General features: G+C 39.9%; 1 protein-coding gene across 1 annotated transcript in view; it reads left to right on the top strand.

Moving 5' to 3' along the window:
- Positions 1–9399, top strand: part of MOV10L1 (Mov10 like RISC complex RNA helicase 1) — a 34060-nt gene extending 24661 nt beyond the window's left edge. The window contains exons 17-23 of the mRNA XM_035893717.1: positions 95–194; positions 642–806; positions 2228–2401; positions 3173–3322; positions 5071–5178; positions 8083–8220; positions 9304–9399. Of these exons, the coding sequence (XP_035749610.1) occupies positions 95–194; positions 642–806; positions 2228–2401; positions 3173–3322; positions 5071–5178; positions 8083–8220; positions 9304–9399 (931 nt within the window). The remainder of the gene's footprint in view (positions 1–94; positions 195–641; positions 807–2227; positions 2402–3172; positions 3323–5070; positions 5179–8082; positions 8221–9303) is intronic.
- The last annotated feature ends 4439 nt before the right edge of the window (positions 9400–13838 follow it).

Below are 13838 nucleotides of genomic sequence, written 5' to 3'. Positions count from 1 at the left end.
GGAAGTTATCAGAATTGCTGAGGTCAACCACAGGGTGGCAGAATGAACTAATCTGAAAACAGCCCTGGTTTAGGTTCTTGTTATTTAATTCTAGGCTCGGACACTTCACTCACATGATTCTGGACGAGGCAGGGCAAGCAAGTGAACCAGAGAGCCTGATTCCTATTGGGTTGGTCTCAGAAGCTAATGGCCAGGTAGTTCTCTTAGCATCATTTGCTGAAAGGAAAAAAGTTTTGGTTTACTGTTTTTATTTTTGTGAGCGACGTAGAATGCAAGCAGACGTATCCTGGTAATGACAACGGAATTCTGTGTACTTGTAATGGATCTTACTCATGCACAATATCCATTTCCCACACTTAAACGAGTTGTTTTACATCTAAAACAAGTCTACATTAGTAGGATGGGATTCAGTGTGTGGAAGATGTCAAAATAAAAATATGCTTTCTTAGTTTAAGGCAACAATGTACTTCTGTCCTGGGCCTAATGCTTCTTCACAAACAGATTAGATGTTTGGAGGAAAGCAGAATACTTGATATAAAGTGACCTTTGAATTCTGAAGTTTGTATGTTGTTATTAAAACTAAATTTTTTTAAAAGTGTTTTAATACAAGATGGATATTTTTTTTTCAATTGCATATACAGATAGTTCTTGTTGGAGATCCAAAGCAGTTAGGACCAGTAATAAAATCTAAAATTGCACTGACTTTTGGGTTAAATATATCCTTGCTGGAAAGACTGACATCAAGAGAGATATATCTGAGAGATGAGGATGCTTTTAGTGCCTGTGGAGCATATAATCCTTTGTTGGTGAGTAAAACTACAATTGTAATTAATTTTTTTCATCTAAATCAAAAAAGGAGAAACTGTGGTTCCTGCTGTTTCCTTACCACTGTTTTGTTCCCTGATGCTTAATGAGAAGTCTAGCTTGAGCATTAGTTCTCTCAGAAAGCTTGATTATTTTGAATATATACTCTGAATGGCAAGGATGCTGAGCCTTACAGCGTGTTAAAACCCTTCTTTGAATGGGTTCTCTATTCTTAAGCAGAATAAGTCAAATATGGTGCATAAAGTAGAATTCTAAATAATGGCTTAAAGTCCTCTTTCATCCCCATTGTCCACATTTACTATAACTTAATTTTCCACAAATGACCAAGTATAATTTCTGCTTTTAACATAAAAGGACAAACAAAAGACTCTTCTTGTTTCTTTATCACCTCTTCCTCTGAAGGATAGCTTCCCAAAACTCTTGTATGGTGAAGTACCTAAGGTCTGTTAAGTGGCAGAGGTAGCATAGTACATAAAAGAGCCCAGATGTTTCAGCTGCTTTAAATTATTGTCTGAGTCTGAAACATAGGGCTAAAGTTAAACTTACTAAGATGCCTTCCCATTCTTATGGTAATACACTTTAAAGAATTAAACTGAGAGCAAAAGAGAACTAGATAACCATGTAAGCAGAGGAGGGAGGAAATCTGGTGGCAGACTTAAGGAGGGAAAGTGGGGTTGTTTGGCCCTAGGCTTTAGGTTGGGTTCAACCTACTGAAAAACCTGTCATGCTTCCTCCTAAGATCTGTTACGGCAAACCTTCATTGTTGCGTTCATTATACAATGCTTAAGGAGAATTGGCGTAGTGAGAGAGTAGGAGGTATGAGGGCTTTAAGGATACCACTGGACTTGAGAATCATGTTAGTCTTTTTACAGGACATTTGTTTTTGAACTGGTTATTACTGACTGGAATGCTTCCCTAAGGCCATTGTTTCATTTAAAGACAAATACATTTCTGGTTTCTAAGGCCAGCTTCTATCAGCTGTTCTGGTTCTCCTTTTCTGCCTGTTAAAACTTTCTCAAAAAAAACAGGTTACATCCATGGAAACACCATGAAAAGAATTACTTTCTTAAAAAAAGGTAATGTGTCTATAGATGAAATGTTTTAAGAAACTAGAGAATTACTGATTCAGCTGTCACGTACATTCAGTTCTTATTCTTTTTTTTTTTTTTTTTTTTTTCCTTTGGAGGGGAAAGAAATGGTCCTTCAAAAAAATGCTTTTATTTAGTATTTACCTACAGAAGATCACACCTGCAGTTTTTGCCTTTATTATAGTTCTTCATCAGCTTTAGAAAAGCTAAATGCTAGTGGATGGTAAGGTAGTATGTGCTTGGGAGCTGTGTACTGTGAAGTCTGATGAATAATTACCTGTTTCAGTTATGGATTTTGGGTTTTGTCTTTGCAGATCACAAAACTTGTAAAGAACTACAGGTCACATTCTGCATTGCTTGCCTTGCCATCTAAACTGTTTTATCATAAGGAGCTAGAAGTTTGTGCAGACGCTTCAGTAGTAACTTCTTTGTTGCATTGGAGGAAATTGCCCAGGAAGGGATTTCCATTAATTTTTCATGGAATAAGGGTATGTAAAATGTTCATGTAGTGCAAATATGAATAAGGAGGCCTGACAGAAGTTTGCTGATGTTGTAGATGAGTTTTATTTAGAATGAATTCTAGAAAGAATATGAACAAAGAATAAACTTTATTTTGCAAGTAATGTGACTTCATGACCATCTGGTTTTAGAAACAATTACTGAAGTCAAATGTTTGCCAAGAACTTGAGCAGCTGCCCATTGAAATGTATTGTGGACACATTCTAATATAAATTTAAATTTGTAGCAGATTGACCAAGATGAAGCTACAGTCAACTGTCTTTAGATTGCTTTTCATGAGTTTGCTACATTAGAATGAATACAAGCCTCTAAAACTAAAGGATTATTAAGGCTTAAGTAGTCAGGGGAAAAAAATGGTACTTTGGAAAAAAGGTTTTTCTTTAGTCTTCCGAGAAGTTAGTAAAAAGTGGTAATATCCACTGCGTGGGGAGGCTTGGCTTTGGACTCTTCTACCTTGCACAAAAGCAAGACACCAATTCGCTAATACATGTTATTCTGAGTTGAGATTTAACTCCTTTGTTGCACGCTTACAGTACCATTGTCATACAAATTCTCCAGCTTAAAATAAACAATATAAAATGTTAGGTGATACTTGTTCATTGGAAAGGGTTTATAGCGAAGAAGAGAAATTATATATAACATTACATCACTTTTTTTTTTCATTTAGGATGTATAAGAATGATCTATTAATAAATACATAGTCACTTCTGCATCATCTTGTTTCCTCTCCCCTAACACAGGGCAGCGAAACACGTGAAGGTCACAGTCCTTCATGGTTTAATCCAGCTGAAGCAGTTCAAGTAATGCGGTACTGTTGCCACCTTGCTAAGAATGAAAACACTGCAGTGTCAGTGACTGATATTGGAGTGATTACACCATACCGTAAACAGGTATAACTGATGCCTAAGAACTTCAGAGTCTCTGTATTTCATCTTGTGGTTTTACATGGCAGCTGTGGTTTGTTAAAGCAGGGAGGCATATCTCAAAACTTTGCTGTTGTGTGTCATATTACACACTGTATTATCAATCATTAATGTTTCCGTTGGAATCTAAACCTAGAGAAAGACAGCAGTAATGGCATTCTACTTTGTTTTAAAAACCAGGAAGTGATTAAGGAGAGGTCTGCTTGCAGTTTTGGAGTCAGAAGCAGATTTTTCAGTTGTTGGGAATAAAGCGTGCAAGTGGAGGCCCCATCCCTGGGAACCTTCAAGACCAGGTTGGACGGGGCTCTGAGCAACCTGATGTAGTTAGCGGTGTCCCTGCTCCTGCAGGGGGTTGGACTAGATGACCTCTAGGGGTCCCTTCCAACCCAAAACATTCTATGATTCTATAACAGCTGGAACAGCATTCTGATTCTGTCACTCTCTGCACTGAGGAGTGGAACAAAAGGGAAATGTAGTGAAGTAGGTGGCATGTCACTTTGTTACACCTTTGAGGAAACTAGAGGAGTTGGGACTTCTTAGCTGTCCCATGGTCAGACTTGAAGGTTCTGCTGCTATTTAAACTTGTAGAGATCGTTGAATGTCAACTTCAAATGCTGTGCTTTATTTTTAAAACTATTTATGTTCGAGCCTGTTAAGTATGTGATGTCTGCTTTCATTTTAAAAAGATTAAATCTCCTTTCATTTCCAGAGGATGCTCTGGACAGTGTGCATATTGTTTTTCTTGGTGTTCACCTCTCCATATTCATGGACTTGCATGTGTGGGTTGGGGGAAACACTGAGGTGTGTGGAAAAGACCAACCCCTTTTGAAGAAATCTCGCTTGCAAATTAGAGCTCTGCCTGTACTGATCCTACTGGTCAGGTGTATGCACCCGCCCTTGTTTACAGTTATTATTTCTTTATCAAACATTTATATGTAGTATTGATGTGACTGAACCTCGTGTACTCCCTAAAACATTTCACGTCATTTAATATGATTATGTCCTTCATCTGCCTATGATGCAAGATACCTGATAGTAATGTCTGCTTCAAGAAAGTCACCTTGTATTGAAGGAACGCTAATTAGAAAGTAGTCACTGACTGTAATCCTCAGCTTAGCCAGGCATGATTTCTTGGTAAATTTCTTGGAGCATTTAAGGTGTAGTCTCCAAGCAGCTTTTAGCAGATGGTAATATACCAATCCTGCACATAGCGGTATGAGACTGCTTGTTCTCTTTCTCTTTTTGGGAGGGTACTTAAGGTCACATCTCACCTCTGTCTTTCACTCTGCGTGATGCAGCTGGCAAGCAAAGGTGGAATCTGCACGGTCTTCTTGAGGGGCGGAGTGAAGCTGCTTGCCCTGCCGCGTCAGTGGTAGGCATGGGTTTGGATATAATGCACGTTGGAAGAAGAGGGGTTATGGTTCTAAGTTGTTCTTCTCATTAAAATCTGGATTATTAAAAATCTGTTGATTTCTGTTTAAATGATGGCATTGAGTACTTCACCTTCTAAGTGGCATAATTGAGATACTTCTCAGGAAAAGTTACTGTTTTATTTTAAAACCATACTAGTGGATGATGGCTAAGCTTGGTGTAGTCATTCCCTTCGACATCTCTGTTAAATCATATACTTGTATATGCAGTATGTTTTCAGTTTTGAAGTAATCCTCTCTCAAATGTAAAAATAAATTCCTTCAAACATTTTTTTTTTTTTGTAGGTGGAAAAAATTAGATATCTTCTGAGAAGTATTGATTTGGCAGACATTAAAGTTGGCACAGTAGAAGAGTTTCAAGGACAGGAGTACATGGTTATCATCTTATCAACAGTACGTAAATTTGTTGTGGTCCTGTGGATAGCTTTGTATGGGTCTAATTCTCTTGTTTCCTATTTGATACAGGGCTTTTAGAAGTTAAAAATTTAAAAGCTACATTTTTGTTAGTCTGTCACAGTATTTGAAAACAGAGCTTATTTTTAAGTGCTTGGAAACAGTACAGCACCTGTGATTTTGAGGTAAACCTTAAACCGATATAGATATTCATGCTGAAGTTATTTTGGAGCTTCATGCAGATACTGTACCTTTCACTTAAGTGTGCATAGGGAGAATGGAAACTGGGTGCATTAAAATACTAGACATAAATATGTAAATCACAGTATTAAAAAGTAATTGCTATTTGACTTATAAAAGCTGATGTAGGTTCTTACATTCTTTTTGACCTTCACTTTGAGAATCACTTAATGGTGTACAGCTGACAACTTCCCAGGCACCAGTGCTGACTGTGCCTAGAAGCTGAGTACTCTTTATCACTTTTTATTTATTTTGCATTGGTAGGAGAGCCCTTGATAGTCTTTCATGATCATCTTGATGGTGCACTTCAAGTGCCATGCTGGTTGTATTATACAGATGTTGGTAAAAGTCTTTTCTAGGTGCTAGCTTTTTGAATCTGAAGCTATCAAATGCCTTGAAGAAAGGAAAAAAAAAAAATAATCCATGCTATATTTCTGCTTCAGCAGAACATTAGTCCCAGGCCATCATTTTAGTAGTACATCACCTCCTTGACTCAGAGTTAATTTTGGTTGACTATATCTATGTAAATATGAAGGTATAGAGGTATAAACTGCATCACTAAAGATTTTTAGATAACCGTGAAAATGCAGAGGTATTTAGTTTCACTCTTTGCAATAAATGGATCTTTCAGAAAAGTGCTGACAAAAGGGAGTGTTCAGGAAATGTGGGAAGATGCACATGTTTGGGAAGGTGTTTGTGGATTTTTGGTGAGCCCATCCCTTGCATTTGACAAAGGGGGAAAGAGAGGGTTATGTCACAGTACTGGGAGGGAGTTGCTTTTATTGTTAGGAAGCTGGCAGCCCTTGTGTCTCTCCTTCCTTTGCAAACTTGATGACCAATGTGCTTCAGCAGATGTCTTCCCCATGCCCCCCCCCCCCAAAATATCTTGGTGCATGTTATCTGCTGGTGACAGACAAAGATGGAATCATAGTTTTCAGGCAGTTGACTGGACTGTGGAAATCCTATCTGTAGTAGCTGAGACATCAGGCTTCAGAAGACTGAGGTTACATGCAGGCACATGCCAGTTCCCTCTCTAAATGCTAGATATTACCCTAGTGCGCGCATCTATCCCTGGTATTTGAATTTGTATGAAAGCCCCATAAAGGGAAAAACTACAGCAGCTTCTTTGTGTCCCACTTTTCTGTCCTTTGTTGTCTTAGGCATGTAAGATTGTTGGCTGGGGCTCTTGACAGGAGACTTTTCTTTGTGCTTCTAAGCAGAAATCAATGCGGAGTCGAGAAGTGTAAGCAGCAGCTGATGAGTCAGCTGAAAGCTACTGAGGCTTTTTGCAGATGGTTTCTTGCTACCAGAATATGTGATACCAATCCTTTACGTTCTGAGACAACATCCATCAAATGCGCGCTGTTGTAGGCACGTTGAACTCGTGGACAGAAGTAAAAATCTGCTGTATCAGTGGAAAAGACAGTTGGGAAACTTTAGAGAAAGGCTTACTTAATACTTTGAACATCAGCAAGTGATACCAGTTCAGTGTACATGATTGTGTTTGAGGGTTTAGACTTTCTTTTGGTGGGCATTGCGAGTCCTACATAGCTGTATTTCTACAGTGTGGAATTCAGTTCAGAATATAAAAAAAGTCTGCATGTGCTTGCTCTTTTCCAAATGGTAACATGGCTTTGGTGCAGTAAGTCTCTAAGTAAAGTAAAAGATTTAAGTGTTTGCAGCATGGAGTTCCCGAGGTGTTTGTGACCCAGGATCCCTCAGGGCTGTTCAGGCATGTACAGTACAGGCAGAGCCTGTGTAAGTCTGAGTAACGGCATGTAAGGCAGACTGGTCAAAGGAAGAGGTGTAGACCAGGAGTATGTAGCTGAAGCTTTGACCAGTACTGGACTGCTTTTAACAGGAGTACATAGGATTTCCAGGAGAAAGGAGGATAAGACAGCTATGTAAACAACCAAAACACCGGAAAGCAGGGTGAATGCGGGGGTGGAGGAAGAGTTCTTTGGAGGTTCTTTTGTGGCTTGGGGGAGGAGTTTGTGGGATTTTCTTGTTTGTGTTTTTCCTGAGGGCAGTGGTGCTGTGCTTGCTTACTTTGTTCTGCGTCATACCACACATAGCTTTTCAATCCAGCATTGTATCCCTGTTAAAGCAGTTCTAGGTATGTACTATGCTCCTATTTATAAGAACTCATTATTTAGATCATGCATGAAAGCTTCCTTTTATCAAAGATGGGTTCAAATATAGATGAAATAGATAGAGGTGAAAATTTAATGAGCAGTAGTTACAGCACACTGAGCCTACTGAAGAAGGCTTGCAGAAAGACACTGAGTTGTCATTCAACTGCAGGAATTAGAATACCAGTAGCTCTAGCATTTCTTCTGCTGAAAAGATAAAATCACTGGGTTTTAGGAAGCAGTTTTGGTATCTTGTGTTTCAGATTACAGGGGATAGTCCTGATGCCAAAATAAAACTAGTGCACCATTCTCTTGAAACTGCTGAAGTTGCATTAGCAGCCTGTTGGAGAATAGACCATCTGTAGGAAAGACAGTGGTGGGAAGTAGTTAGCTTCATAACCCAAATTTCAGCTAACTTGTGCATTCCTGACTGATTGCTGCAGTAAGCAAATATTATGTTAAACTTACACTATGGCTAAGTAAGTTGCTTTCTCATTATTCTATTTCTAAAATCATCCATAATTAATTTTAGGTGCGATCTCACGAAGGATTATTTGGTGATGACAAATACTGTTTGGGCTTTCTCTCTAACCCAAAGAGATTTAATGTAGCAATTACTAGAGCAAAAGCTTTGCTGATCGTTGTGGGAAATCCTCATGTTCTTGTGAAAGTAAGTTTTGGTTTTATCTCTTTGAATTGCATGTGGTGTTTGCCACAGTAAATGAATGAGTTGGGGGCTTAATCTGATGTGAGGGAACATCAGATTATGTTAAGGATTGGTATGCTGTCCTCAGTCTGCATTTGGGAACATCTGAACTCCATAGGTTCCTGTGGACGGACAGTTCAGGTACCCACACAGTAGACTTCCAAGCACAAAGGAAATTGTAATGCTGATCTGTGCATACAGGCTCCTACCTCCTTTTTCTCTCTAGAAGAGGTCAGAACCTCAGTGCTGAAGTTCTCCAGCAGCCCACGAGTCCAGTAAGCATGTTCTGAATAACCTTATGCAATCAGATTCTTCACAAAATGCAGTAGCTTCACTTTTTAAATGGAGGGTGGTAGAAATATCTTAAGGGCAGAAGTCACGAGGCCGGAGCCAGACTCTTTGCAGTGGTGCGACAGGACCAGGGGCAATGGGCACAAACTGAAACATGAGAGGATTCAGTTGAATATGAGGAAAAACTTTACTTTGAGGGTGACGGAGCACTGGAACAGGCTGCCTAGGGGGGCTGTGGAGTCTCCTTCTCTGGAGATATTCAAAGCCCGCCTGGACGATGTCCTGTGTAACATGCTCTAGGAGAACCTGCTTTAGCAGGGGGGTTGGACTAGATGATCTCCCGAGGTCCCCTCCAACCCTTGCGATTCTGTGAAGTGATTGTTCCACTTAATATAACATCCTGCCAGGGAGGAGGTCTCCTTTTGAACCCAGGCATGGTCCTTCCATAGGAATGAGGTCAGCTTTTCTTAATATCTGATGTTGTGCCTGACTTTCTGGATAAGAAGGAAAGCAGTATTCCAGAAATGGTCTGATCAGAAAGTTTAGTCTCCCCACACCTGCATGCAACAAATGTAACTTAGAGCAGCTATAGGTATCTTCCTCCCATGTTACACCATGCTTGTGCTGTTTTTATAGAGTTCTGTTTCTGGAAAAGGTCCTATTAAGTCTCCTGCATCCATGTGCCATGTTGATTTGTTTGCAGATTCACTTCACAGAGCAGCATGGTTTCAATTAAACATTAATCTTCTCTTGTAGGATCCCTGTTTTTGTGCACTGTTAGAATACAGTTTAATGAATAGAGTTTATGTCGGTTGTGACCTGCCTCCGGAGCTGGAATGCCTGCAGAAGTGAGTGCCTGGTCTTCACTTTAACCTTGCTAGATAGGGATCAGTTTGCAGTATTTTTAAAGCTAGTATAATTTGAAAGATTGATTAGAGTACAGCAACCAGTGATATCATAGTAAGATTTGATTTTTGCATTCGTAAGTACTGTAAGCATAATAATTTGTAATGTAACCATATTTTCCTCCACCCCATAAGAACAGTCTGAGCATCAAATATTTAATAAGAGCTGCTGTTGACTTTGGTATTTTGTGTATCCCCAAATGGTGCATTACATATTTGATGACCATAAGGAGGTGGGAGGTGGGGACGGGGAGTGCAGGGGAACTGTTTAAGGTGACTTTACTGCAATTAAAGAAATTTGCTTGAAGAATGGTTTAAACGTGTCCCTTCTAGTAACACAAAATACATTGTTAAATGGGTATTATCTACTAGATGTAGCTCCTTTTTTTTTTTTTTTTTTTTTTTTTTTTTAATCAAAATTGTTGTTCATGGAAAGGTAAGCAAAATTTTTATCTTACTCCCTTTAATTGACAGGTGTGACTAGGTTTTCGGTGTTCAAGATGTATTCAGTCTTCATCTGTTTTGAAACTAAGAATACTTAACAGAAATTCGGTCCTGAGCAAATCCAGCACCTTTTGTCCTCGGGGAAAGGCACATGTTTGGAGAAACTTCCAACTATTTCAGAACAAGATTTTTAATACTTTTTTTTTTTTTTAAGAAGCAAGAAAGTTGGGATTTAACAGTATAAAATAGTAGTGGCAACTTGATTGGCTTTTCTGTTAAAAATGTATGTGACTTTATGCCTCTGCAGGGAACAGTATGCCTGAGTCTATAACAGTATGCCTGAATCCTCCAAGCTTCAGAAGAAAAATATTGATGAACTCTTCCGTTAGCTTTTCCGTATTCTATAATTTTTTTCAGCTTCTCAATTTCCTCAGGCGCTTGTAGTGCCTCTGAAAACTGGACCATCCCAAGAACATATATGTGTCTTGTAATTTTGTTATGGGAGTGTTTACAGCAATATATCCACGATGTGAGCTGGAATGATACATGAATATCTCCACTTGGCTGATGCTGAGTGTCTTAAGTCAAGCATGCTTAAAAATCCTACTTCTAGTTTTCAAGGCCTTTGTATAGACAGCTGAGATCACACAGGACTTTCGTGGTTTTCCACTGCAGTTGAGCTGTCCGGACTGCAAAAAAATTAAAACAATGTTTTGTGTTTCTACAAATGCACTGTAAAATAAAGTATCTTGTTTTATTTTAACAAAATTAAAAGTAACTGATGTGTTAGCAGTATTCCTGCTATCAGCTTCACTGGGCACTGTGCTGTCCCCTCCTTGGTGATTAAGTCTTGCCACACAACACTTCAGGAATAGTTAGACAACTAGCCCCTGTGTTTAGGAACTGCCAGTGCAAGACGACAGCTTTCTGTAACAGACAGAAGTATTTTGGGTAGGACTGTAGGCAACAGAGAAGCAAATGGAGGGGAAAAAAAGATAGCAAGCTTTTCATTTGCTTGTTTACAGTCTACTCATACCACTTCCATTCCTGGTGGTATGGGCTGTACTTCTTTCCTCTGCAATGCACAATATGTAGGTACTGCATCTGGTAAGATGGCAAGCGTGGTAAAACATCTGGGACAACATCAAAGCCAGATACTGCGTAAGGGTGCGGTGTACTGTGACACATAGCGCGGTGAACCCAGAATTACCCCTCACCCAAACTCCAGTCTATGAGTGTATCCAGTCTGAGTCACGGCCGGATTTGAGCAGCACTCCAGACCGTTCAGCCCAGCCTCTCCGGCATGGTATTACGCTGCTTAAATTGCTTTGACTCGTGACAGGCCAGAGTAGATGGTTTGTATTGTTGCAGTATGATGCTGAAAATACCAGCCTCGATGATGCCATCCCAATATTCTACATCAAACTCAGGAAGCTGTTTAGCTAAGAATCTGTCCCAGCTGCTGCCTGTTGAAGACCTCTTGCTTCAGGGTTGTGTGACAAGGTACCGCGTCTCACAAACCGCCGGTCAGACCTACCGCTGCTGAGACTGACTGCCAGCCTTGCCCTTTGTCCGTGTGCCCGTGCTCTCTTCAGAGGGCAGTGAAGAGATCGTAATGGAGATGGATGATGCTTCTTTATTGCAAGACATAATCCAGAACTTCTGATTAGTGTTTCCATGACATCTGCATAGCAAACTAGCAGAGGATTGATTATATTGTGATAACTTAATAGCTACAAGTTAATAATCTTTTTACTGTAATAGTTTGCATGTTGACATCAGTTTCTACAAAGATAAAAAACTACTGGATCTATTTTTGAACATTGTGCCTTTAATACTCAGCAAAAGTCAAATGATAAATGCCTATTAACATACACTGTGTTTATTTTTTCTAGAAGAGTTCTTAGTTGAAAGGGCAAGTACACATTTCTGAGGGAAGAAAAAAAATCTTTCATCCAGCAACTACCTTTGTCAGTGGAGAAACTCACATACTCTTCTCACTGATAACTGTTCTTACTGTAACTCATATCGTCCACAACCAAGAAGGTGGAAGCCTTCTCCCTGAGTTACTAAGAATAGCCTCTGACAGTGTTAATGTGCCTCCAGGGGAGTGTTTGTGCCACGTTGAGATGGCTGCACAAAGCAAGCTTCTTTATGTTGAAGAATGGCGAGAAGGGGGGTGTCTGTTCCTGCTTCTATTGTTACTCATTTAATATTACTTTTTTTTTTTTTTTCCCCAAGCCTTTCAGCTCACCCTGTGTGCTGCTGCTTATTAATGGCTGAGAAGCTGTACTGTGTGATATAAAACAACTTTGTCTTCCTCCTTTTCTTGCAATGTTTCTCATCTCTTTCTGCCTACCCAGCTGCTACTGAAAACCTTGTTTGAAAAGAGACCTACCCATCGGAACTGTACAGGATTAAACAGCTTTTGCAACTTCAGAACAGTTTCTTCTGGCAGCTTGATGTGCAGGCAGAGCTGGTTGTTCCAGAGGTGTAAGCTTCAACATTCCAGTCATCTCTTTCATGAAAGACATATGGCCTGATGAGCTGGGACAAGGAAAAGGGGAGAAAACAGTTTCAATTCTAGCTATTGGTTAAAATCATCTCTCATTTTCACTGTGACAAAAATTTACATAAATTTCTTTGGGGTTATGCAGAAAAAGAGGATCAGCCACTGCATGCAAAAGTAGCAATGAGAGAGGCAGTTTAGAGTCAGTCTTTTTCTTGGAGAGACAGTCAAACTAAGTCTTACTTTGCATGAAAACTGTGTTGCAGTTACTCAGTTCTGTTTACAGGAACACTCTTTTCCCCAAAAAAAAGAAAAAAAAAATAACAACTCTTTGTCATGGCTGTTTTGGATTTATTTATTTATTGCCTTACTAAGAAATTACAAAAGCCAGACCGAGGGCTTCCACCATGTCTGGAGGAGCATGTCAGAGGTACATGAAGTCAGAAAACACAGGAACACTCTTAGGAATTTCTCTCTTTCCTCGCTTCCTTCCAAATATTGCATTAGACATTGTGGGTTTAAGAAAAGCAAGAGACAAAGAAAGAGGGAGTCTGTAAAGCAGACAATTCCTGAGCCATTTAATGTAAGCAGCTAAGAGTTGAAATTAAAAAAACATACCTTCGAAAGACCAGTCAAGCCATCAGAAAACCCCAGAGGTTTCCTTGCCAGAACCAAAGCCTGTAGCCCTCAACTGCACGCTGAACAGGTTCTTCTTGTTTCCTCGCTGTGGTTCAAATGGTAGCGAAGGTCTGAGAAGCACGTCCTGCGCGGCAGGGGTCTCAACCTTACAGCGGTCCCAGCAGCTGCACTGTGTGCCGTGGCAGCAAGACTCCGCAACGGAGGGTCTTTGCATTTTGGAAGAAGTACCTTAACGTATGGGTGGCTGCGTTTAGATCGCAAGTAAGAGAAAAAGTATGCACTTCTAACAGTATTTTAGAATATGAAGGCTTTATTAGAGTGGCAGTCCCTCATATCACTTATTATAGTCTCCTACTGACTATTTTTAATGTTTTTAAGTCCCCCTTGAATCGCTGCTGTTCATCTGTCCACGCTGATGCAGTGTAGGTCAGGTCACACTAAATCTCCGATTGATGCAGGAGTTGCTGAGCAAGTATTTTTATGTTTCATTTGTTACTCCTGCTAGTTCCACGTTTGGTTTTTTTTTTTCATAACAGCTGTTTAACTGTGCTTTAGCTAATAAAAGTAACATCCCTACCAACTACATAGCAACATTTTGAAGATCAAACTGTGGGCCTCTGACGTCATTCGAGTCATAACCAAGTCATACCAGCTCAGCGAGCCTGGCTGGATGCTGCCCAGCGCCATGCCCGAGAGGCTTCACAGGTATGTGTATTTATCCAGACAGTGGGGGGTGGGAGCCCTGTTAATTCTTTCTGTCTTTCATCCTCCTGAAAAATGGTCAGTCTGCACCT

The sequence above is a fragment of the Egretta garzetta genome, unplaced genomic scaffold (assembly GCF_000687185.1).
Source record: "Egretta garzetta isolate BGI_Z169 unplaced genomic scaffold, ASM68718v1 scaffold64, whole genome shotgun sequence".
Classification (NCBI taxonomy): domain Eukaryota; kingdom Metazoa; phylum Chordata; class Aves; order Pelecaniformes; family Ardeidae; genus Egretta; species Egretta garzetta.
The sequence above is the reverse complement of the archived record's forward strand: the minus strand, read 5'-3'. Positions and strand labels throughout refer to the sequence as shown.